This window comes from Vombatus ursinus, unplaced genomic scaffold (genome assembly GCF_900497805.2).
Source record: "Vombatus ursinus unplaced genomic scaffold, bare-nosed wombat genome assembly UNPS02014884.1, whole genome shotgun sequence".
NCBI classification, from domain to species: domain Eukaryota; kingdom Metazoa; phylum Chordata; class Mammalia; order Diprotodontia; family Vombatidae; genus Vombatus; species Vombatus ursinus.
In genome coordinates, this window is record NW_020954662.1 from 2,256 (window position 1) to 28,471 (window position 26,216).

The 26,216-nt window shown below is 44.1% G+C and overlaps 1 protein-coding gene across 1 annotated transcript; it reads left to right on the forward strand.

Annotated features, from left to right (window-relative positions):
• Positions 1 to 18,869: 18,869 nt before the first annotated feature.
• Positions 18,870 to 21,137, forward strand: LOC114028550 (group IIE secretory phospholipase A2-like). The gene is made up of 4 exons (XM_027842817.1): positions 18,870 to 19,002; positions 20,274 to 20,412; positions 20,636 to 20,742; positions 20,926 to 21,137. The coding sequence occupies exons 1-4, from the start codon at positions 18,963 to 18,965 to the stop codon at positions 21,066 to 21,068; spliced, it is 429 nt and encodes a 142-aa protein (XP_027698618.1). The 5' UTR covers positions 18,870 to 18,962; the 3' UTR covers positions 21,069 to 21,137.
• The last annotated feature ends 5,079 nt before the right edge of the window (positions 21,138 to 26,216 follow it).

Here is a 26,216-nt window from a genome sequence, read left to right on the forward strand (position 1 = left end):
GAGCATAGTTTGGGAACCTCTAAACTATTTAAGCAGCCACCCTTACTAGGTTGAGAAATGTCTGTTTTTGTATCTTTAGCTTATAAAGTCTCTGTCCTTCAGCCTCTGAAGACTTTTAGCTTTTGTCAAAGTCTCACTGAGGCACTACCTACAATCTCCACCCCACACTCCCAGCACCTTCTACACACATATAGCAGATAAAAGGTTACCTTTAGACAAGAAAACACTAGTGCCAGGCATTGTGCTAAGTGCTTTACAAATGTCTCACTTGACCCTCACAACAACCCTGGGAGATGAGTGCCATTTTACAGATGAGGAAACTGAGGCAAACAGAGTTTAAGTGACTTATCCAGGGTCACATAGCTAGTACACGTCAGAAGCCAGAAAAAGTAGCAAGAAAAGTACTACCAACTCATGCTATATATAGGGAGAACATAAGTACTAGCAAACATCTGGAACTTATGGGCACTGATTCATCTCGGGGAGGACACAGCAAGAACATGAGCTGGTGAACATCAATGGTGCCCAATCATTTTGTCAAATATGCAAAGGCTTACCCAAAAAGGAAACAGAAAATTTCCATGGTCACAAAAGTATTGGGGAGAAAGCATTTCTTATTCCATATCAGGATCCATTCTGACCGAGGTAGAGGCTTGAAAAGCAAGTTCCTCAAGGAAATGTCAGCTTTGGCCAGTTCCAAGAAATCTTTACCGACATCTTACCATCTCCAGGGAGATGATACAATGGGGTTAGTGCAGCTGTTCCCGAGGGCATCTTTCTATATTGATTCGAGTCTTGTGTCAGAGGACACCCTGCTTCACTGATAAACCCAAAGTATTGATTTTTACTGAGAAACTAAGTTCTGACAAGACCAGAATTCTTGTGTTGGTAAGTACATATTCTTCCCAGTAGGAATATCTACCTTGAAGATGAAAAGAACACATTAGCCACACCTAATCACAAACTCCCAGGGTTGGAGGGCTCTCAGAGGCACTATAACCCAACCCATACTTGAACAAGAATCCCTCCAGCCATCCCACCTTTGTGTGAAGCTCTCTAGCTGGGGGGAACTCACTATCTTGGGAAGCCGTACATTATACTCCTGAACAGCTCTAACTGGTGGGAAATCTTACCTTACTGTTCCTTGTAATTTTCTTATAACTTCAACATGAAACCACAAGCCCCACAGGACACCACCAGGGACATGATTGCCAACAGGCTGTTAGCTCAGGCAATCAAGAACCATGCCAAGACCCTGAAACTTCTAATCACCTGCCTTCATCAGTAGAGCTCCTTCTAACTACAAATGCTGTACCAATTTCCATCCACTTGTACTCCTTCAATCCTAGTGATACTGCATCCTCAGCTGCTGAAGAACAAATATCCCTCCCTAATTCTTGCTATCTACCTCCTTATTCCCATCCATCTCAGCCCTACCCCACTAACTCAAGATCTACCCATTCCTTCTACTGGGCCCTCTGAAACTCTCACTACACACGTAACCAACTTTCAGTTTAACCCTCTCCCTCTCATGCTCCTTTCATCCCATACCCTTGCTTCATGCTCAATGTGACTTCCAGTCCCTCCCCTCTTTAGTCCTTTCTCTAGCTTTATCACTCCTTCTCTGGCTATGCTCTCCCTCCTTCCTTCCCAATCTTGACTCCTTAATGAGCCAGTTCCTTTGCTCCCTTAACCTCTCAAGCCACTCACCACTTGCCAAACTCCAACCCATCACTGGTGAATTACTTCCAGTACCTGAATCCTTTGCTCCTACTTACATGTTTCCAAACAGAGCTCTAAGAGGTAACACAACCGTGTTGATTGGGTCCACCACAAATTTGCTCTCTTACATGAACTGGGCCCTTACTACATCAGGATAATCCTTCTAGTGCTCCCCAGCTTAGTCTGTCTCTCACCACATTGGCCGTTCCAAACCTTTATCCTCTTCTCAAGCCTCCCACAGCATTCCTTTCCTTCACCCTCTCTCTGATGAAGATTTAACTTCATACTTTACCAAGTAAATCTAAGTCACTCATCTCAAGTTCTCTCTTGTCCCCCTCCCTGGTTCCCACACCCCTCTGACATCGTCCTGCACTATTTCCTCCTTCACTCTAGCAGTATCTAACAAAGAGGTGGCCTTTGTCCATCCCAAGTTTATGTGGACCCTTGATCCCATCTCCTCCTCACTTCTCCAGAATATTTCCCTCACTATCATCCCCTCTCTATAATCTTCACTCTCTACCTACCAGTTTCTTCTCTGTGATCTACAAACATTCCCAAATCTCCCCTAACCTTAACACGCCTTCACTAGCTTCTACCATCTTTACTACCTATCATTCAATACTTCTCCTCCCCTTCTGAGCCAAGCTGCTTGAAAATACCCTCTACACTCAGTGTCTCCACTTCCTTCGTTCTCATTCTTTTCTAAATCTGAGTCAACTTGCCTTCTGGTCTCATCACTCAAGGGAACTAGCTCTCTCCAAAGTTACCAATGATCTCTTAAGAGCCGTATCTCTTGGGTTTTTTCCTCAGTGTTCAACTATCTTGGCTCCTCTGTTCTATCAGCACTGGATACTGTTGATCACCCTCTCCTTATATCTTTTCACTGGGTTTTCATGATGCTGCCCTCTCTTGTTTCTCCTTCTACCTGTTTGACCACTCCTATCTCTTTTGCTTTTTTATCCTACATCTCATGCTGCCGTGAGTGTCCCTCAAAACTGTCCTGATTCCTCTTCTCTTTTCTCTTTACACTCTCTCATTTGATGACATCATTAGCTCCTAACCAGTTCAGTTATCATTTCAGTGCAGATGACTGCCAGATCTAATTATCCAGCACTATTCTCTCCCAACTTCCAGACCTGTATCTCAAACTACCTATTGGGCATTCCAAACTGGCTATCCTATAGGCAGCTCAAACTCACCATGCCCAACATAGGATTCACTATCTTCTCCTCAAAACCCACCCTTTTCCCAAACTTCCCTCTTATCAATGGCTCCACCACACTTCTAGTCACTCAAGTTCACAAACTCAGTGATATCCTTGACTCCTTACTCACACTCACCCTACATATCCAGCCTTTTAGTAACTCTTTCTATTTCTAGCTCCACATCTTTTGCCAATGTCATTGTCTCTACACTCACTGACATCACCCTAGTTCAGGCCCCCATCAACTCTCACCTCAACTACTGTGACATTGCCCCTTAATTGATCTCCCTGTCTCAAGTCTCTCCTGTTATTGTTGATGTTGTTGGTGAGTCGTTTCAGTTGTGTCCAACTCTTCATGAGCCCATTTGGAGTTTCTTTGGCAAAGATACTGGAACAGTTTGCTATTTCATTCTCCAGCTCATTTTATAGATGAAGAACTGAGGTAAACTGAGTTGAGTGACTTCTTCAGGGTCACATAGCTGGTAAATATCTGAGACCTGATTTGAACTCATGAAAATGAGTCTTCCTCGGTTAAATCAGTGTCCAATTTTTCTCACAATCTCTCCAACCTTTATAATTTTCCTTTGCTGTCTTATCAGCCAATCTGGTAAGTGTGAGGTGTTACTTGAGAATTGTTTTCATTTACATTTCTCTAATCAATGGTGATTTAGAACATTTTTTCACATAACTATAGATAGTTTTGATTCCTTCATCTGAAAATTGCTCATATCCTTTGACTATTTATCAATTGGAGAATGATTTATATTCTTATAAATTTGATTCATTTCTCCATATAGTTGAGAAATGAAACCTTTATCAGAGACACTTGCTATAAAAATTGTTTTCCAGCTTTCTGTTTTCCTTCCAATCTTGGTTGTATTGGTTTTGTTTGTGCAAACCTTTTTAATTCAATGTAATCAAAATTATCCACTTAAAAAAATGACTCTTCCTGATTCCAAGCCCAGTGCTCTGTGCACTATGGCACCACCTAGCTGCCCTAATCCTGTCACTCCCCTGTTCCAAAAGCTCCAGAGGCTCCCTATTGCCTCTAGGATAATCTACAGACTTCTCTGGCATTTAAAAGCCTTCATGGCATGACTCCATGCTACTTTTCTAGGCTTATTACACATCACCCCGTTCCTGAACTCGACATTCCTCTTATACATTTTATCTCCATGCCTTTTCCATGGCTGTCGCCATCACCATTCTCCACATGCCCATGTTCCTCATCTCTGCCTCCTAGAATCCCGAGTTTCCTTCAAAGCTCTGCTCATGTGCCACCTCCCACAGGAAAGATTTCCCGTTTCCCCATTTGCTAGTGCCTCCACCCTCAATTACCCTGCATCAATTTAAAATATATTTTGTATTTACTTATACAAACACATACATATATGCATATTTCCCCAAAAGAATGTAAGCTCCTTGGCAGCAGGTGCTGTTTCATTTTGGTTTTCTTTGTATCCCCAGCACCTCTCAGTGCCCAGTATCCAAGAGGTACTTTGGAAATGTTTCTCAATAAATAAGACAATCTTCTGGAGATGTTCTTCCAAAATGAAATAAAACCATTAATGACTATGCTTTGGGTCCAGCCATTCAACTAGTTCTGAATTGATTATACTGTTATACTGTTGTTCTGAATTGATTATACTATTGTCTAGCTCGCATCTTTCCATATTTTCCACAAGAGCATGGAAGATTTTGTCAAATGCTTTGCTGAAGTCCAGGCAAAATATATCTATAGCACTCCCCTACATATCTGTATCTAGCTATTTATCTATTTACACACATATATGTACATAGATCTATATATGTACACATAAGTGTAGATAGACAGAAAGACAGACAGATAGACAGATTCCTATCAAATAAGGTTTGCCTGGTCATAATCCAATCTTGATGAAGCCATACTGGTTCCTTATGATCATTGCTTCCTTTTCTATTTGTTCACTAATCATCCCTTTGATAATACGTTCTAGAGTTTTGGAAGCAATACAAGCCAAATTCACTAGCCTATAGTTTTTGCCTAGGTTTTGTGGCTCCTGTTTTCTTTCCTCTTTTAAAAACCAAAGACATTTGCCTTCCTCTAACCATCATAACCTCTCCAGCTCTCCATGATCTTTCAAAGATTAGTAACAAAGAAAAGCTTAATGAAAGTCAGAGTAAGGCAAGGTGGATAATCTTAATGGGTAGGGCAATCAGGCCATGACATCTGATATATCCACCTCGTGCTGCCAAATAGACTGGAATACTCTTGGCAATCAGTCAGAGGACTCTTTTCCCTGAAGAGTGGTGATTCACAGACTCACGGGATTTAGGTCTAGAAAGCACATTGGAGATCATCTAATCCTTTCATTTTACAGATGAAAAGCTTCAAGGATAGAGGGATTAAATGGCTTAATAATGTAGATACTTTGGATATACTTAAATATGTTCATATCGTCTCCTCTGACAAAAAGAAAGCTCTTTGAAAGTTCAATTTTTGTCTTTTCATCTCCAGAACTTGACAGTAGCTGGCCCTTAATATTGTTGTTCATCCTTCGTTTTCCAGGGGACCAGTGACATTACAGATGATGTCCTGATTTGCAAGTGATTTCAGTGAGGCAGAGTTGCACAAAGTCATCAGCCTGACTCTCTCTTCCAGAGTCACTGAAGTCCAGTGGCAGGACAAAAGTCAAGGCAATTGGCAATGACCTGGGAGGTAGTAGACAACCTTGGTGTCTTCAATGTCTGACCAAGCTCTGAGCACTCCATAGTGCCTGCTTCAGCCACCTTCATGGCCATTGCAACAAATTGTTCTCATCCACCCATTCTTCACATGCCTAGGGTAGACATCCTCCTAACTCACCAACAGGCTTGTGGCCTGTTAGTTACTTGATTTAGCCTCTCTGCCAAAACGATTTTACTGAGTTATGGTCACTGCTTATGCTACATCTGGCACTTATTAACTGCTTTCCTCTCACTCCTTCTCTATTGTAACATCTAGGGGTACCCTGTGATTTGAGCCCTTCATGATGTAAGTTTTTGGTATAATTTATTTACCACTCAGGATGTACCTCTTCAAGAGTGTCAGGGCCTCCAAACCCAAGTTACTTTGTTCTTGAAACAACTCATATAATACTAAGCTGCTCCCAGTATTCCCTAGTTCTTTCCTCCATACTTCATCCCCCTTTGTCTGAGCAAGTCTCCACCTTAAAATCAAATTCTTTTAAACCTTTTGCAAAGGTCTTGGCCAAAGTGTAAATCAGACTTCCTTAGAGTGATCCCTTTCTCCTTTCTGTGGGCTAGAGAACTACTGGGTCTGTATTCTAAGAAGACCACAGAAAGGAGAAAGGGACTCACATGTACAAAAATATTTGTGGGGGCAGTTAGGTGGCGCAATGGATAGAGCACCAGCCCTGGAGTCAGGAGGAACTGAGTTCATATCTGGCCTCAAACACATAACACTCACTAGCTGTGTGACTCTGGGCAAGTCACTTCACTCTGTTCACTTTACCCCAATTGCCTCACCAAAAAAAAAAATTGTAGCAGCTCTTTTTGCGGTGGCAAAGAGTTGGAAATTGAAGGGATGCCCATCAATTAGGGAATGGCTGAACAAGTTGTGGTAAATGAATGCAATGGAATTATATTGTTCTATAAGAAATGATGAGCAGGCAGATTTCAGAAAAACCTGGAAAGACTTACGTGAAGTGATGCTGAGTGAAGGGAGCAGAACCAGGAGAACACTGTATACAGTAACAGTCACATTGTGCGATGACCAACTTTGATAAACTTAGCTCTTCTCAGCAATACAGTGATCTAAGACAATTCCAAAAGACTCATGATGGAAGATGCTATCTACATCCAGAGAAAGAACTATGGAGTCTGAATGCAGATCAAAGCACACTATTTTCACCTTTTTTTCCTTGTTTTTTTTTTCTTTCTCTTGGTTTTTCCCTTTTCTTCTGATTCTTCTTTCACTACAGGACTAATGTGAAAATATATTTAACATGATTGTACATATATCACATATCAGATTGCTTGCCATGTTGAAGAGGGGGGAGGGAAGGGAGGGAAGGAAAGGGAGGGAAGGAGGAAAAAGTTTGGAACTCAAAATCTTATAAAAGTTGAATATTGAAAACACTGTAATTGGAAAGAAATTAAATACTATTTTAAAAAATGAGCTGGAAAAGGAAATGTCCAAACCACTCCAGTATCTTTGCCAAGAAAACCCCAAAGGGGTCATGAAAAGTCAGATATAACTGAATAACAACAAAAGTTGCAGAGCTGAGATGTGAACTCAGATCTCCTGACAGCAAGGTCAAGGTTATAAACACTGGTATATTTTTAACCCTGGCTTTCCTCTTTTCCAGTCCACCTTTTCTGTATGCATTTTTTCATTATATGTATATACTTTCATTCATACGTATGCTGAGAGAACTGTGGAGGCAGGAATAAGCCGCTGAGTAGGCTATTACACCACCCCTCATCTCAAGCTCTTCCATCTGGGGTAGACGGAACTTTGTCTGTCTGACACTCTCAGAGTAAGTGAAGGCTCCAGCTCCCACATGAGTAGGAAGCCATAGCTAGTGCCACGCAACAAGGTCAGCCAAGGAGATAAGTGACAGTGCCCAGTGGCCAAGGAAATTGTTAATCCTCGCCTGGGATCTTCTTGATCAATCAATCAACCAACCAACCAATCAACAAATGTTTATTGAGCCAGGCACTAGATTCAGTACTGGGAATACAAAAATAAGAATTAAACATTCTCTGCCCTCAAGGAACTCACAGTCCAGTTGGAGGAAACAACATATAAAGTCATATAGAAAATAAATACAAAGTAATAGAGGAAGGAGATGGGGGAAACACTAGCAGCTGGGAGGTCAGGAAAGGTTTCATGTCTACATGAAGTGGCATTGAGCTTAAAGTGCTTGGCACTTGGCTTTTATTTAGCCCACACAAGGTAGATTTGTTGGCTGCCTCAGACCTAATAGGTAAGTCCTTAGGATGTTGGCTGATTTATGGTGGGTTTGACCCTAGCTCTGGATAAAGATAAGTCACAACCTCATAGATTCGGATCTAGAAGGGAACATGGAAGTCATTTAATCTAATTCCTTCATATCATAAATGAAGAAATTGAGGCCTAAAAAGGCAAATTGACTTGCCAAGGGACAGAGGGGTAATAAGTGACAAGAGCCAGGATCTGAACCCTGCTTCTCTGGCTCCATATCCAAGACTGTTTCTGCTCTACCATACCACTTCCTAAATCTTCTTTCTCTGCATCTCTGCTCCAGCCCCTCCCATCATCCATCTTGAGGGATGCCACGAAGAGCAGCCAGTTCCCCTGACCTAACCCTGGGTGGTGCCAGGTGGGACAGGAAAGACCAGGACTTAGAGGCACCTCCTTTATTATTAGTGGGTGTTTTCACCCTTTCCTCTCACTGGCTAGAAACCTAATTACCATAATTACTGGGATGAATTCTAGGCCCAGGTGCAAGTTTGCTCCCCAAGTACTCTCCTTACCAACAGGACCAACTGGGGTTAGTATCATGTCCTGGTATTCTTTTCAATCCAATAAACTTAATTCAACAAAAATTTATCAAGGATCTGGGGATACAAAGATACTGAAATAATCCTTGCACTCAAGAGGTACAATATGTACGCAGATAAGGTAGTACAATGAAAAGTAAGGGGAAATCAATCACTAATAACTAAGGGGGATCAGCAAAGAGATGATGTGAGCTGAGAGAATTCTGAGAGCTGGGGATGAGAAGGAGTTCATTCCAGGAATCAGAAAAGGGTCATGGAAATGAATAGATGTGAGAAATGATGTGTCCAGCAGAGGGGCACATAAGTCTGTGTCTCCACCCTCTGACTGGGAGACAGAGGAAGATTTGGGGTATGCCTATGGCTGAACTAAACCTCATTCTTGACTCCAGAGCACAAAAAGAAATTTCATTGACAGTTAATGCCATTGACCAGGTGTGAGACCTCCCCAGAACTCTTATTTGTAATAATTTATTCAAAGCTTTCTTCTGGGCTAAGTAAGTCCTATCCAATGGCTCTAATGGATGCAAATCTTGAAAGTCACAGCTTTAGGAAACAGAGATCTCTAATTAGATATTTCCTTTAGAGACCTGGGATCAGCTGCCCACACTGTTTTGTGTTCAATCCTCTTGGTCAAGAGAGATTAATTATTGGTTTCCCTATATACCACTTGGTAGTGAGTAGGAAAAGCTCCTTAGAACTAATCTCATCAACGGTTAAAGGGTAGTTACCTAGATCAGTCCATTTCTGCTTTTGGGCAGACTTTAGAGCAGCCTAACAATTACTGAGCAGTCTTCTCTGGGCAGCTAGGTGGCACAGTGGATAGAGCACCAGCCCCGGAGTCAGGAGGACATGAGTTCAAACCCAGTCATAGAGACTTTCTAGCTGTGTGCCCATGGACAAGTCACTTAACCCTGACTGCCTCAAAAAAAATATTCTCTTCCCTTTAGGGGCTCCCATATCTTACTAGGGTAAACAGTCATCTCTAGAAGATTCTGACATAATAGCAAGAGAAAGAATCAAAGAATTAGAGGTGAAAGATACTTTACAGGTCATCTAATCCAACTTCTGAGTAGAAATTCCTTCTATGACATCCTCTACAGGTAGTCATTTAACCTTTGCTTGAAGATCTCTAGTGCAAAAAAATTGATTATTTCCTTCATTTCACTAAGACCAAAATGGGAACAGTACAGGAGCATATTTGTTTTCTTTGCCTTGAGTCTATTTCTGTCCAAAATGGTACTTAACATGGTGCACATTACTACCTCAATCAGACTCAATCACAGTAAACCTATAGTTTTATCTTTCACAGATAAGGAGCTCCCTGGCAGGATACAAAGGGATTTCCTGCCTGCCAGCTGTGAATTAAAGGTTTAGGATAAAATATAAACTCCTCTGGCATGTAAAGCTCCTCACAATGTGATGCCAGCCTATCTTTCCAAGATGATTTCACAACACTCTCCATCACGAATTTCACTTTTGAACTAAAAGTGGCTACTTGCCTTTCACTGTGCTTTTGCTGTTGTTATTAAATCATTTTAGTCATGTCTGACTCTTCATGACCACATTTGGGGTTTTCTTGGCAGATGCTGGAGTGGTTTGTCGTTTCCTTCTCCAGTTCGTTTTTATAGATGAGGAAGCTGAGACAAACAGGGTTAAGTGACTTGCCCAGAGTCACACGACTAGGAAGGTCTGAGGCTAGATTTGAACTCTTCCTGACTTCAGACCCTCTATGACCTATGGCACCACCTAACTGCCCCACTGTGTATGACATCCCATCTCCTATCTCCTTATCTTTATATAGGCTGTCCCCCAAACCTGGAATGTTCTCCCTCACCACTGCCTCTATGAACCTCTACCTCTCTTCATGGTTCAGCTCAAGTGCTACATTCCATGAGAGACCTTTCCTGATTCCCCAGGTGGTTACTGCTCTCCAGCCCTCCCTGAAATCACTTTGTTTTCTTCAGTGTACTTTTTTTCCAGTTGGCCAATTATATTTTTTAAGGACTTGTTTTCTAGTTAATTTTTGTCCTTCCTTTTCCAAGCTATTGACTCTCTCTTGCATACTTCTCATTTCTTTTCCCTATTTTTCTTCTACTTCTCTGACTTTTAAAATCCTTCTTGATGGAGCAGCTAGGTGGCGCAGTGGATAGAGCACCAGCCCTGAAGTCAGGAGGACCTGAGTTCAAATCCGACCTCGGACCAAACACTTGACACTTACTAGCTGTGTGACCCTGGGCAAATCACTTAACCCCAATTGCCTCACTTAAAAAAAAAATCCTTCTCGAGCTCTTCCAAGAAGGCTTTTTGGGCTTCAGACCAGTTCATATTCCCTTTTGAGGTTTCAGATGTGGGTATGTTGACAATGTTGTCCTCTTCTCAGTTTCTGCCTTGATCTTCCCTGTCCCCATAATAAGAGTTTATGGTCATTGTCTTTTTGCTCACGGTGTTTGCTTATTTCCTGACTTTTAAAAAAAATTGGGCTCCCCTATTGGAGAGCAGAGGGCACTGATCCAAGCTTCTTGTGCTGGGAGCCCAGGGCCTGGTCATTGGCTTTGTGCGCTGGGGCCTCAGGTGCTGGCAGTTGAAGGCTGCAGGGTTCTGGCAGCTTACCTGGTGTTGGGCTGGGATCAGCAACACTGGAGCTTGAGGGGTAGGGGTGAGGAGTCTGGCCCCTGGAGGGTGCCTGCTCACCTGGGCCTTGTGCTCCTTTCTTTGGCTTCTGCTCACCTTGGCCTTATACAGGGATGTTTCGCTGCTGCAGGATGTCTCTCAGCCTGGAGCTTTACCTCTTGGAGTTGTGCTTCCCAGAGTTTTGCTCAGGCACCAGGAGACTTGGCTGCTGGAGAATGCCATGGCACGTGATGGTTTTCTGGGTCAGTTGACACCGGTTCCCCTGCCTGCACTGAGGCACTTGGAGGTCCTGGTGTTGGTGCTTGCCTGCTCCATCACCCTGGGGTTCAGGATCTCCCCGTGGTATGCTGAGGTGGGGCTTTCCACTGGCTTGCTGGGACACCTCCCAATCTGTACTGCTCCCCCTCCCCCAGAGAAAGAGGGGCCTTTCTCATTAATCCCCCAAGCTTCCTGGGCCACACGACTGCTGCACCTCATCTTTCTGCTGGTTCATCTGTTCCAGGGTCTTTCCTGGGGCAATATTTTCCAGGCTTTCAGAGGTCAATAAGGGAGGGTGAGAGCGACTTACTTCTTACTCCACCATCTTGGCTCCCTGAAGCAGAATCTCTGAAATTACTTTGAACTTATTTTTATGAAATGAATGGACTGGCCAATAAGGACTAAGTCTTTAGGGAATATGTAATATCTGCCGGCAGCCAATCCATTTGGAGGCTTTGTTGAACTTGCTTCTGAAAATTCACAGTGGAAAAGTCCCCTATCCTCTCTGATAGGAGCAGGCCTAAGTACTGAGAGTTCTCACTTCATGTAAATTTGTATTATGCAAATTCAACTTTACATAAAGAACGCTGAAAGAAATCCACATTCCAAAAAAAACAGCCAATGTTGACTTTACAATACCGTGTTCTCTCTTCTCTTGCAGCTCAGCTTGTTGCTCCACAGCCTCCCAAAGCTCCTCTTCCCCCCAAAAAAACCCTCCAAGTGAAAGCAGAAAGGACTGGTAAAGAGACCACCACCACCACTTCCAGAGCAGGGGTTTAGTTTGAGACCTCCAGCACTGAGAGAGGAGGCCTTTGCCCCGCTCTGCCCCTGTGGCTCCATCTTTGATCCGTTCAAGCTCAGGGAGAGTGTGTCTATCCTTGGCCCCATGTGTCACTGGTCCTCTTCTGTCTGCGTCCAGACCCCATGTCTGCCCCCTGCACGTTCTCCTTCTTGGTTCCAGCCAGGCCCCAATGTGGCTGGCCCCAACCCCACATGTTCCTCCTTCTGCTCTCACTTCCCTGTCACAGGCTCCCACGAGTCCTTGAACTCTGTGCTGGCCTCCTCCCTTCACAGATATGCAGACCACTTTCTGCCTCCCTCCCTCACTCACTTCCCCATGTGAGCAGTTAAATTCGCATTATGTAAAAATTACTTTACATAGAGGTCTGCCAAATGGCCCACCTGCATAAAGTGAGAACACATACTGGGTTGTTTCTTATCAACTTATGAAGCGATGATGAAAAAGCCTCTTAACTGGCTACTGAGCTGGAAATGAGTGTGCATACAAAAGGCTACAACAGATGAAATCTCTCTTTTTCTGGTGGTAAGAACACTGTGGACATCTGGGTAGAGGAGGGACTCAGCCCCGCTCTCTCACCCAGCTGACACGTAGTGAACACACAATACCTCTATTGCTGTCTCTGTTGGGTCTATTATTGTCTGGTCTTAGGTGAATGAGTATTAGATACAGAAGGGACCAGGTTACCACCTTGTGAGCTTTGAAAAGGCAGAAAAGCCACCAGAGCTCCAGCAACTAGAGTCCATAGCAAAGTCAGTCCATAGCTCCAGCAGCCAAGCCTCATCGAGAGAGACCTCCTGAGCAGAGACCTTCATGACTCAGCCCGAAAGGGATTCAACCCAGCAACCAAGATACCATGTCCTGAAAGGGAGCAGCTCATCTACAGCTAAGGCACACAGACGTTATCTTGGCAGGGAGAATGTTTGTGACCACCACTCTGAGTCTGAGTCCAGGGACTGAGTTGTTAGAAGAAAGTGTGCTCCTGGTTTGGGAAGCTGTTCTCAGTAACTCTTTCAGCTAAAAATGACCTTTCTCCTTTCATATTTCTTACAGCACATTGTCCCTGTTATGTTTTATCTTTTATCACACTTATTTTGTGTACAAGTTTTATCCCCCCCCCACCATAGCTGATGTAATGAATCGATCTTTCCCCCATCCACAGACACAAATACACACACACACGCACAAATTAGCAGAGTGCCCCAAATGTCCCCAAGAAGGCATTTCTTTGTATATGTACTTTCAGTACACAGGTACTGTCCATATGGTTGCTCAACTGTTCTCCTGGAAGTCCCCTGGAAGAGTCTGGTTCTAATCTTGCCCCACTTAGCTGTTCCTAACTTCTATTTTGAGGCCAAGATGGCACTGCCAGGAACAAATGGACGTGAGTCATATTTTGCCTAAGCATGGTGACTTTGCCCGTCATAAGTATAGGCCAAAAGGATTCAAAGCAGGTGCTATGGAAAGAGGGATGAATAGCTAACTCAAAGATTTATGTGAGCAGGATAGAAAATCATCATTCCATCTAGCCCAGCCTTTCCATCTTACAGACTGTTTTAATTGTATTATTATTTTATTATTTTTATTTGTATTTAATATTTTATTTATATTAGATGGAGACACCTTGTTTGAATCAGTTAATCAAAAGTATAAACTGAATGTGACTAAGCCCTTAATCAATCTGAAAAGATCAAAGGACATTGGGGTCATTGCATGAAAGAAAGAATCTTGTGACTGGTTGAGAAGACCAAGTCACTCCTCTTAGGATATATATAAAAACAGCAAGCTAGTTCAGAATCAGTCAGTCAAGTGGAGGAAGTATCTAAATTTGGGACTTAAGAATTTCAGGCTCCTGAGAATCACCCTGGTGGGGAGAGATGATGAGACAGCGTCTCCTTTTTCTCCCCCCACTCTCCACTGACCAGAGAGATCGAGCTAATAGGAAACAATGCCCCTAGCTGGGAGTGGGGACAGACATCCTATGGGCAAACAGAAGGTCACCTGGGAAAAGGCAATGGATAATGCAGACATAGAACTGACAAGTTACAGCTTTGTGAACTTCTGAAACTCAAAAGACCTGGAGGGGCAGCTAGGTGGCACAGTGGACAGAGCTCCAGCCTTGGAGTCAGGAGGACCTGAGTTCAAATTCAGCCTCAGACATTTGACACTTACTAGCTGGGTGACCCTGTGCAAGTCATTTAATCCCGATTGCCTCACCAAAAAGCAAAAACAAAACAAAACAAACAAACAAACAAAAAAAAAAAAAAGACCTGGAGATCCCTTTGGTATCAACAGCAGTAACCACCCAAGTCAGAAGCAACATCAGTGGAGAAGCAATGGTAATGGCAACATCAGCAATGGCAGAAACACAATGAAGACAAACTAGGCCCACTGAGGGAAGGCAGCTTCAGGACCTCACAACCTAGTAGAGAGTTACACCTAAGGAGAATTTCATAACGATTCTATAAAAGGAAAAAAGGACTCCCAGTAAACAGGAGCTGTGAACCCTTCACCATATGTGTTCTCTATATATGTGTCTTACAACCGTTTTATTATAAATTTGAGCCCTTCCTCCTGCGGATCTTGTGTGTGCAAAAGGAAAGTGTGCCACTAGACTGGGGTAAGAGAGGGGAAGGGGGGAGAGTGAGGGAGAGGAGTGTTTCTGTAACAACTGTTCTTGCTATACCTGCTTATTAGATACTCTTTCTAAAAGCTTATTAAGTCTGACACTAGTGGGGGCTCATGAGTAACAATACCACAAATTCCAAGCCTCCAAGCCTACCCCTAAAATCCTAAGGAAAGAAGTAGTCAGCTGCTCTTTAAATAGTCTCACCACCAACGTGACTGGGAGTTGGGGAAGTAATACAACACGAGCTCTGAAAGGTAAAGCAATTTGCCTAAGGTCACAGAGCTAGTTAGTTACAGTTAGAACTAGAACCTAAGTCTCATGTCTCCTAGTCAAGTATTCATCCCTCTACCCCACAACGTATATGAGAGTGTGAGGTCCAGAGTATTCCCCAGATGAGTAAATTTGTTCAGAAGGAGGGGCCAGTTGGAATACATAAGCAGCCAATGGAGTACTCAAGTTTGGATTTTCTTCCCCCAGGGAAAGTGAGCACCCAGTAGGAGTTGTGAAAAAGTGGGAGAAGTTATAGTTTAGGACAGATGACAGCCTGAGATTCCTGAGACACAAAGCATTTCTGATAGTCTACGGAACTATATTTCTGTTTTTATCATTCTTGATCATCTTTAACACAATTACTTAATTTTAAGGTGGGAGAGTTTTTATTTTATCTGTTCCAGCATTTACCATGCATAATAAAAAAAAAAAAAGTAAGTATTTTGCCCAAGCTTAAGTCTAATGGTGACGAACATCAGCATACTACTTCCTGGTTCAGTTAGAAAGTGGACAAGAGGTCTTCTGAGGTTCCCTCCAGTGCTGACATTCTCTTCTGCTTCCCAAATGACTCGTCTTAGAAAAAGACTGATCATATGTCACTGCTGTGTCCTATGTCTTGTCCCGGGAGTCTATACCCCTCATTCTTGCACAAATGATGCCATGTCCAAAATAGATGCTACTCAGACTAAGAAATGGAAAAATAGTTAGTCTGGAAAACCAGGTTTAAAATCCACCTCTTGTTGCTTACTTACCTCTGTGACCTTAGGCAAGTCAATTGCCTTCCTGTGCCACAGTTTCCTCGCCTGTAAATTAAGATGGTCAGACTCACTGACCTCTGACATTCCTTGCAGCTGGAGTTTTATAATTCTGTGATCCTGGTGGCTCTGCCCAGGGACTCTGGCTAAGGAGGGGGAGAACAGAATTCCAGGGTTTGAGAAAGTCGGGCATTAGGTATAAAATGGCATCATTCAGTGATATATCCCTATCTATTTTTCCAACCTCATGGCCAGTGCTCCCATCCAGGGATAGTTATTGGCAGGTAAAGGTGTGTGCTGAAGGCTAGGGTTATTATCCAGTTATTAGTTGAAGTGTTAAGGAGAGGAAGAGATTTTTTCTCAAAAAAATCTACTAACCTCCTGGATTGACTTTTGTAAAAGAAGTTAAGATCCTCTATCCACCATTAAATGGGTGGAAAATAGTTTGAAAACAGACTGAATGACCCCTGCAAGGACTCTTCCTGGCAGAAGGATTTGCCAATTCAATGGACTGATTTTGACAAGACCTAGAAATAAAGAGACGGGGACCCTACCATAGCTACCACTTCCCTCAACCATTTCCATCCCTCACAAAGCAACAATGTTCTTCCCTGACCACTCCCCCTCTCTGCCCTTGACATTATCATCTTAGCTCCTCCTGAGCCCCTATTTTCCAGTTGCTGGTAGGCATCATGATAGAGTCTTAGGAAAAGTCCAAAAGTCACAGGACGTAGAGCTGGAAAGCAAGTTGAAGATTATCCAGCCCAATCCTCTCATTTTATGGGTCAGAAAATGATCATGTGATCATAGATTTAGAAGAACCTTCAAGGGCATCTAATCCAAACCTCTCTCATTTTACAGAAGAGGAAAGGGAAACCCAAAAAAATTACCCAACATCACACAGACAGTAAATTACAGAGTCAAGATTTCAACCCAGGTCCCTCTAACCTGTCTTACAATCTGTCAAGTGATGACAACAGCTCAGCAAGGCATAAAGTGCCCCATCTCCTCTCGCAGCTGTATGTCCATCATGTCCCTGACTCTCCCCCACGCCAGGAGACTATCTTGGCACTAAGCATGACGCACTGGCAATAAGTTTTTCTGATCTTTACTGCGTCAGCTCTCTCCTCTCCTCCAAAATCCAACTCAAAACATCTTCTGAGAAGTCTGCCTTGATTTACCTTACTGAGCTCTAGTCCCTCTATTCCCCTGCGGCCCTGGAATGCTCACAGGCCTTCGTGTTTGATGGAAAACTTTTATAAGCTCCTAAAACTAGAGAGATAAGCCACCCCCCCCCACCATGCACCCAACACTGTGATTCAGAGAAATACATTCCCTGACTCCACCATCTGAGCTCTGGCCTGAGGACTCAGTGAAGCTTTAGCTACACAGCAGGACTGGATGAAAAACCCCCAATGGGAGGCTGAGTTTCAAGGGTAGCAAATTGTTAAGAAGATATTTCCTGGATGATTCACAGTTTGGGCCATGGTTATCCTTTGTTTGTAGCCAAGTACAGGGTGAGGTGCCCTCATTAAAATTAAAAAGCAAATGGTGAGCAATAGCTAGAGCCCAGCTCCAGAGTCTGACTCAGAGTCTCTGGCTGTGTGATCTCTAGAAGGCAGCTTAGCCCCTTTCTACCCCTGTTCGTCTTACCTATAAAATGAAGTGACTAAGATAAAAGGGGATCCAAGACCATGAGGCATCATTATTAGCAAGATGTGGGAGGGCTCCAGACTACGTGTCAATGCTTTGCTGAGGATACAGTATTGGAGTCAAACCATTAACCCTAAATAGCTTCCATATGGCCTGTACTCCTGAGCTGAGCAAAACAGTCTTCACCAGCTCCTTCCGAGGCCCAAATCTGATTAGGGATGATATTAGTCCACTAGGTTGAATAGAATTTAGGGAATTCATCTTCTCTGACGAGTCCAGTCCAATTGTCTGTCCTTGAAAATGTTTCTATGCATAGACCTGGTTGGCCCCAACCTTTGCCATAGGTTGCCTATTCCTCCTGTGTTCCTGAATCCCAAGAAGGCCAAGGTAGGAGAATGTGAATGGTGAAAAAGCAAGCCATCCCTACACTAATCATCTCTCTGGCCTCTAGATGGAGAAGATACTCTTTACAGAGTATACAAACTATGTTTGTACTTTGATTCCAGATTCCTGTAGAACAAGAGTGAATTGGATGGAACAGGGCCTTGGCCTGGAGGTCGGGGGAAGTAGAAAGAGGCCCCAGCAGAGCAAGAGTGGACAGGACCATCAGCCTGGTTACAATCACTACTACTGGTCATCCTCACAATGTCCCCTTTATTCTTGTCCATGATTGAGTTTAGGGGAAGGTAGAATCAGGGAGAGAAATATGACAAACCAAGAAGCTTATGGGATGGTCCTCCTCCACGTGGCATCCAGGCAAGAGGTTTCTCTGCCAATACTCACATACTTGATATCACCCAGGGCAAAGAGCAGCAAGATGAATACTACCGCTTCTGGCCCAGGAGAGTTTTCTAGCTAACACAGGGGGCAGATAGCATTTCTTAGGAAGCTAAACCATATGGACATTTGGAGATCATCCCCTATGTAACATCTTGGGGCCTTTGGACTGCATTGCTGTTAGGCTAAAGAATGTGTTCAGAAGAGAGCAATAAAGAAACTCATCAGGCCAAGCTCAGAGCCTTCAGCCTCGCATCTGCTAGGGAAGTTGGAATTCTAGCAAGACCAACACTGAGCTGACCCAGCTGAACTGGTGAACCTGGGCCACATCACACAACCTTTTCATTCAATTCCCAATCAGTACCTTGGAGAGCTTATGATTAATCAATAGAAATAGAGAGAATTTCTAGTACCCTGGAGCAGGGGTGATGGGGTACAGTATGAAAATGTTCAGCAAAAGGAGCAAATTTGCAGATGGAAAGCAAAGCGCCACAGAGCCCCTGGCCACGCCCCAACTCCCCTCTGATAACAGGCCTGACTCCCAGGCGTACAAGCTGGAAGGATTATTGCATCACTCAGGATCTGGGGATTAATGACAGGGAGTGGACTGGACCTGGGTACTTAACTAATCAGAGAGGAGCCTGAGACAGCAGAGGAAAGGTTCCAGATTTGAGACGACCACTTTCCTTCTTCTCCTGTTTGGTCCCCCTTCCCCTCATCTTCACTCTTGTCACTAGGATGAAGCCTCCACCCATTCTGCTCTTCCTCTGCCTCCTAGGTAAGTGACTCTCTCTTCCCCAAAGTCCTTGGAGTGGTGGTTTTCTCAGCTTCCCTCAATCCCCCTGGAGAAGCCAACACTCGCTCCACAGTTCACCAAAGGGAAGTCCTGCCCTTGGGGTCTCAGCCACTGCAGCAGGGAGTGAGCAGGAAGGAGCTAGCTTAAGTGTGCCACAGATCTTATACTCAGGCAGGAGACCTGCATCCTAATGTGAGGTCTCCAACTCATCGGCTGTGTAATTTTGAACAACACATGTTACTTCTTCAGGTCTGCTTCCAATCTATAAAACGAGGGATTTGTACTAGTTGATGTTCTGGTTCTGACAGTCTAAGTCTATGGTCCCTCTTCAAGGTCGAACATTCTTTGTCTAAGATCACTAACTAACTAAAGCTCTTGACGAGATGATCTCTCAGGCTCGCTGTAATTCTAACTTCTTTTTAATCTATGAGCCAGGATGTGAAAAAGAGAGGTGAGGGGAACCTCCACACACATTGCCCCAGCAGGGAGAGTCGAAAGACCTCCCCAAAACACCTTTTCTTCCTGAGGTCTGAGGCTTGGACTAAATCATCAGAGGTGCGAAGTAGCCCAAGACCAGGACCCTGCACCAGTGGATCTGCTCCCTGTGCCAGCAGGGAAAGTCATATTAATCTGGGAAGGCAAGGTAGTCTCCATCCCTGTGGGTGGGTTCTGACACGGAATGCTAAATCTACTTCTAACGTCACTTTTTGCTTCATGGCCCTCCACCATCTCCCCACCCTCTGCCCTAAAAAAATTCAGCCCCATCATTAGTACCCATTGCATTTGGGGAAGTACACAAAAAGCAGTTGGAGGAGAGAAGGGAAGGTGGTGGGGTAAACAATGGAAAAGGTTTGGGGAAATGATAGATTTGGGGATGGTATTAAATGAGGTGATCAGAGACATGTTGGGGTGGCAAATGACCCTGAATAGCTTTTCAGGGGAGATTTAGGGATAACAACTAAGGAAATGATCATGAATACACTCCATGAAGATGGGGGTGGGATCTAGGGAGAGATGATGAGGGGTGATATTTGGAAAGACAGCTGGGGTCATAGTTGGAGAGATGATTAGTGAAGCGTGGGAGTGACTGGGATGATATTAAGATGTTTGGACTGCGCCCAACAAAATTCAAATGCATGGCCCTGCTTATAAGAATAAGGAGGGCCAGGCTGAGGGCTGGGGCCCCTCTGGCAGGGCAGCTGGCTGGGGACCTGTGGCAGATTCAGCTGTCCTCAGCTTTCCCTCCCTAGCAGTGCCCCTGTCCAGTGGGAATCTACTACAGTTTGGGCTCATGATTGAGAGGCTGACGGGGAAGTCGGCACTGGAGTACAATAACTACGGCTGCTACTGTGGCATCGGTGGTTCCAAATGGCCTGTGGATGAGACAGATTGGTAAGGACCCAGGCACGAGGAGGTCTGGGAAGAAGAAACTAGATTTCCCCCTTTTTACCAGAATCCCTTCAACTCCTATGATTAGCCACTGTCTTCCCTAAGGGACCTCTCACAGGAAATGAGAGTTTCTGTAAGCCAGTGTCCCTTGAGAAGATCCCTGGACCCAGACTCCTCTCCCCCTAGTCCTTACACACTCCCCCGGGGTTGGTGCTATCCCCACCAGGTGCTGCCATGCCCATGATTGCTGCTATGGAAGGATGAATGAGCTAGGCTGTGATCCCAAAGTGGAAAAGTACAACTTTACTATCACAGAGAACAGCATCATCTGCGGTAGGTGAAGGAGGCGGAGAAGGGTAGGGAGTCATGGGGGATGCAATGAGATAGAAGTGGCAGATGAAAGCCTTCTACAACAGAGGGTAGACACCTCTTACAACTGCTTGGGAAGGTCAGAGCCCAAGGGCATTAGGTCTTCCCTCCCTTCTGTTGCCCTGACCTTTTCCCTTCCCCTTTCAGGGGGCAGAACTTCCTGCCAAAGGCTGACTTGTGAGTGTGACAAGAATGCCACACTGTGCTTCAGAGACAACCTCAGCACCTACAACCACAAGTACGCTCACTATCCCAAGAAGCTATGCACAGGCCCCACTCCACCATGCTGAAACCCTGGCAGCCTCCAGCGGAGTGCAAGCCACCTCCACCTTCCCAGCTTCAGCTGTCTTCCCACAAAATCCTCCTCCTGTCCCTCTAGACGTTCAAGGGATCCAGGACAAGAATTTCCTCTCAGACACTCAATAAATACTTGTTTGGTTATCTCAGCAGTCTTCCTTTCCCTGTATTAGCTTCCCTTTGAGGAAGCTTTTGGACCACGGCTTTATTAATAAATATCGGTTGTTCTGGTCCACATCTTCCTTTTGGTAACACTCCCTTGTTTCTTTGAGGTACCAGCCAAATCATCATCATCCCAAACTAATCAGTTCCTTTTACCTCAGACTAACAGAATATTTAATAGTAATAGTAGCTAACATTTAAATAGTGCTTACAAATGTGCCAGGAACTGTACTAAGTGCTTTACAATGATTATCTCTAACAAATCTAGGAGGTAGGTGCTATTTTTATCCCCATTTTATAGATGAAGGAACTGAGGCAAATAGAGATTAAGTGACTTGCCCAGAGTCACACAGCTAGTGAATGTCAGAGGTCACATTTGAACTCAGATCTTCTTTTCTCCAGGTCTGGTGTTGTAACCACCATACTACTTAGCTGCACCTAATTCTGTCCGAATGAGAAAAAACATTAAGGCACAGAAGGTCAGAGCTGGAAGGGACTTTGTTAAAATTAATAACAATTATAATAACCAACATTTATATAGTGTTTTAGGTTTGCAAAACATTTGCATTATATCATTATATCATTGATCCTCACAACAATTCTGAGTAAGTGCTATTAGCTCCATTTTACAGATGAGGAAATGGAAGCTGAGAGGCTTAGTGACTTGCCCAGGGTCACACAGCTAATAAGTGTCTTAGGATAGATTCTAACCCAACTTTTCCAGAATCTAAGTTCAGAACTCCATTTTAAAAATAATAAGAGCTAACATTTATAGCTTTTTAAGGATTATAAAATGCTTTACAAATATTTCATTTTATCCTCACAATGACCCTATAAAGTACTATGATTCTCACTCTACAGATAAGGAAACTGAGGCAGACAGAGGTTAAGTTACTTGCTCAGGGCCACAAAGCCAGTAAGTATCTGAGGCAAGAGTTGAACTCAGAAGGTCCTAACTCCCAAGTTCAGCACTGAACAAGATGCTCTCAAATGTCTGGCTGGAAGTGGTCTTAGAACAGAGAAGGTAAGAGATGCGAGAAATCTTACAGATCTAAAATTCACCCTGAGGGCTCATAATCTAAGGGACTAAAGACAGAGACTGCAGTCTAGAACATGGTAAGAACTAGCCAGTTACATAGGAAGAGGTGGTGCTGAAAAGTCCCTCTGCCCAAAGATGTGTTTCCCACCACCTGCAATCTAAAATCTCTACCATTACAGAATCATATAGCTAAAATGGGCCTCAGCAATCATCAAGACCAGCCTCATTTTACAGGGCCAATTCAACAGATATCTCAGGGCCTCCTATGCACAACACAGACAAGAATGATGTGGAATAAGAAGTGTTGGTGCTCTACATAGTAGAAATAGACAGTATTCTGGATTTAGCATCAGAAGGTCCTGGGTTCAAGTCAGAGATGTGCTGGAGCCAGCTCAGGCCAGCTCACAAGAGCTTACTGTTAAATGCTCAATGTGAGCATTTAAACCTCAGAGACCCACAAAAGACACAAACCAGGGTTTGATTTATTGTTTTGTTGCTTATCTGGACTCAAGTGACAGAGGAAAACGTGACTTTCAGAGAGCCAGTTGTTCAATATTTACCAGGAAGTCCAAATTCTAACATTTCCCAGTGCCCCAGCAATCCACTCCTCATTTTAAAGGCTTCGGGGAAACAGAAACTTCTCACACCTTAAAGTAAGATACGAATGTACTTAATACGCCAAGGATCTGCATTTCATCAGTAGGAGCGTTCCCTCTATGCCTCAGTAGATGGTCTTCAAGAGTTACCACAGTCCAAAAAGTAATTGCTCTATAGCCAACACCACGCAAAGCCTCACCCCAAACTTAGACTAATCCTTGAGCATCAGACACATCACCAGGTCCATACTTAGCATATTTTTTTTCAATTTTTTTTTATTTTTAGCCATCAGTGAACAGAGTATCAATGCCAAGGAAATCATGGACACCACAAAGGGCAAACTCTTATGCAAGAAGCTAAAGATAAAAAGAGAAACATGCTCACTCTGGCCTTGACCCTTCCAGGATCATACGGTCTAGTAAGTAGGGTGAGAGAGGTATGCAAATAAGTTTAACCCAAGTTCAAACACAGTCAATACAGAGGCATCAAAGTGAGAAACCAAGAGGCTGCAGGAGAGCACTTTCTTTCTCAAGGAGCTTACATGGAGGAGATACTACCTCATCTGAGCCCACTCTCTCCAAGCTTCTGATTTTCTGGCTTGACCAGCTCTCAGGTGGCTTCATACCTGTATCTTCCCTCAGCACCTAGATGCCACCATCTGGGGATCAGCCCATCGGGTCACCATGCTTCACTCCCTTCTGGGCAGGCCCCTTCATCCTCACCTACCCCACTTACCTATCTCTTCTCCTGAGAGCAAGGACTGTCTTTTACTTTGTCTTTGCAACCCCATCACTTAGCACAGTGCCTGATACGCGAGAAGCCCTCAATAAAAGCTTGTGGCCTGTCTATTTGCTTTAAAGGAAAGAAGGATTTCAACAGCCAGATGAAGGAACAGGGGAGAGGAAGGGGGGAAAATGAAACCAGGCAATACTGAGTAGTAGTTTGGTTACACTGTAGAAGGGCTAATGGCTAATTTGTATGTAGCATTTTAAGCTTTGCAAGCACTTGATATACGTTACTACATTTGAGCTTCACAATAACCCTGTGAGTCTATGGTATTATCATCCTATTTTCCAGATGAGGAAAAAGAGGCTCAGAGAGATCATCTCACCCATCCCCAACTGAAGGGGATTCAGACACGGGCCTTGCTGACTTCAAGTCCAGTACTCTTTCTACACCACACTACATAAAGGGAAAAATGAAATACGGCCACAAAGAGAGGATGGAGCCAGACTGAGGAAGACCTTGAAAACTAAGTCAAGCTCACAAAGAGAGTAACAGATAAAGAAACCAGGGCCCAAGAAGCAAAGTACTTGTCCAAAGGCACAAAGCTCATTGTAAGATACTATATCTGGAGTTGGAAGGAACCCTAAGAGAACACACAGATCAGTCCCCTCAGTTTACAACTGAAGAAAGCAAGGCCCTGGAAGGACAGTGACTTTTCCAGGGTCACACAGGTAGTTAAGTTGCACAGGTGGGATTCACACCCAGAGCCTCTAATTCCAAATATAACCCTCTTCTCACTGAACCATGCTACCTCCAGTAATTTTACATCTCTTGGTACCCAGTCCAAGGCCTTCTCCACTATTCACTGCTGGATTCAATCCCAGATGGACGTAATAAATAGGCAGTCTTTCCTTCCTCTTCATTAAGATGATGAGTGTGTGGGACGTGTCTCTTCTCAGGACTAACCAAGGACTGAAGTCAGCGCTGTTGTGGATCAGGACCAGGCGCTCCCATGACCATCTGGCCTTTCTCTTGCTCTCCTCACTTGGCTGTCCTGGGCAGTGAATTCAGGACCAGTACCAGGTGCTCCTTCTTTCCTCATGTGAACAGCAAGACAAGGGGACTAGTTTGGAAACTAAACTCTCTATGGGCTGGCCTAACAATGTCTATAGCTGACTGCTGGTTTCAAGTTTCACACACACACACACACTCCATCTACCTAGAAAGTCAGACGGTCCTGACAAGCTATTGACTGCACACTCTGCCCTCATTCATCCTTTCATAGACTGGGCTAAAATTAAAAGCCAGAGAATATGCTCCCAGGTTTTAATTCTAGCTGACTTTTTCTTTGGGGGTAAGGGGAACAACAACAAAAAACTGTCATATGACCTTGGGCAAGTCACTTAACCCCGATTGCCTCACTAAAAAAAAAAAAATTCACTAAAAAGAAAAAAAAACTGTCATACTTAGTCAAAATAAGTATTTGGGGCCTCAAAGTAAAAATGTGATCACTAGGGTCCCATCCTCAAAAAGAAGTCACTGGGTACCTGGGAGACCCCTAAAATGGTCAAGTGACCACCATCCCCTTGCCTCTTTGAGGGTCCTCCTCAGGCAGATTCCCAGTCAGTAGGCTAAGCTCTACCAACACTTCATGAAGCCTTCCCAGAGACAAACCAGGTGTCACTACCTTTCTTTCCACTCCCATTCCCTCTTGCTTTAGGGCTTTGCCAGAATTGTCAGGGTGGTGCACAGATGGCAGGAAGCCATTCTTTCCTTTGCCCAACTATCCACTTGGGAGTCCCAACGCCTGGGTTCCAGTTCTGGCCACACCTGGGTAGTCATATAACTGTGGACAAGTCCCTTTACTTCTCTAAACTGGTTCCTTATTAGTCACATGGGAATCCCAGAACCAGAATTCCAGGATTTTCAAGTCAGAAGGGACCTCCAAGGCCAACCAGTCCAGGTCAAACCCAATACAAGGTACCTAGTGAGTCATACGACTCTGCTTGAAGACCTCAAAGGAAGAGGAGCCCATCCCCTTCCAAAGCAGCTCATTCCACTTGTGGATAGGTTTAAAAGCTAAAGAGTTCTTCCTTATATCAAGACTAATTTTACCTCTTGGTAGCATCCCCCTGGGGCTCCTGGTTCTGCCCTCCAGCACTTAGCAGAACAAGGTTTATTCCTCCTCTACAGTAGAGTCCTTCAAAAGCAAGCCTGCTCCTCTTAAAACTCTTCTTTTCCAGGCTAACATTCCCCATTGATCCTTATGTGGGCCTAATTCTAGGCTTTTCACCATCCTGGCTGCCCTCCTCTGGATACTCTCCAGCTTATCAATAATGTTCCTAAAACGTGGAGTCCAAAACTGAACGCAGTGCTCCAGAGGTGGTCCACCAGGGCAGAAAACCAAAGGTCGATTGCTTCCTTATTCCGGGCTCCATGTGAAAGTGCTCTTCCAATGCAGGCCAAGATCACGTGAGCTTTCCAAGATTTCCCATCCGACTGTTCTAGCACAGTACGGTAACAGAACACTGGCTCAGGAGTCACGGACCTAGCTCCAGATCCTATCATTGAGACTGATTACCTGTCTGACCCGAACACATCACCTGATTTCCTTGAG

Coding starts and splice junctions, on each gene's coding strand:
- LOC114028550 (XM_027842817.1), top strand. CDS start 18,963: ATGAAGCCTCCACCCATTCTGCTCTTCCTCTGCCTCCTAG. Junction 20,413..20,635: donor CCTGTGGATGAGACAGATTG/GTAAGGACCCAG, acceptor TATCCCCACCAG/GTGCTGCCATGCCCATGATT. Junction 20,743..20,925: donor AGAGAACAGCATCATCTGCG/GTAGGTGAAGGA, acceptor TTCCCCTTTCAG/GGGGCAGAACTTCCTGCCAA.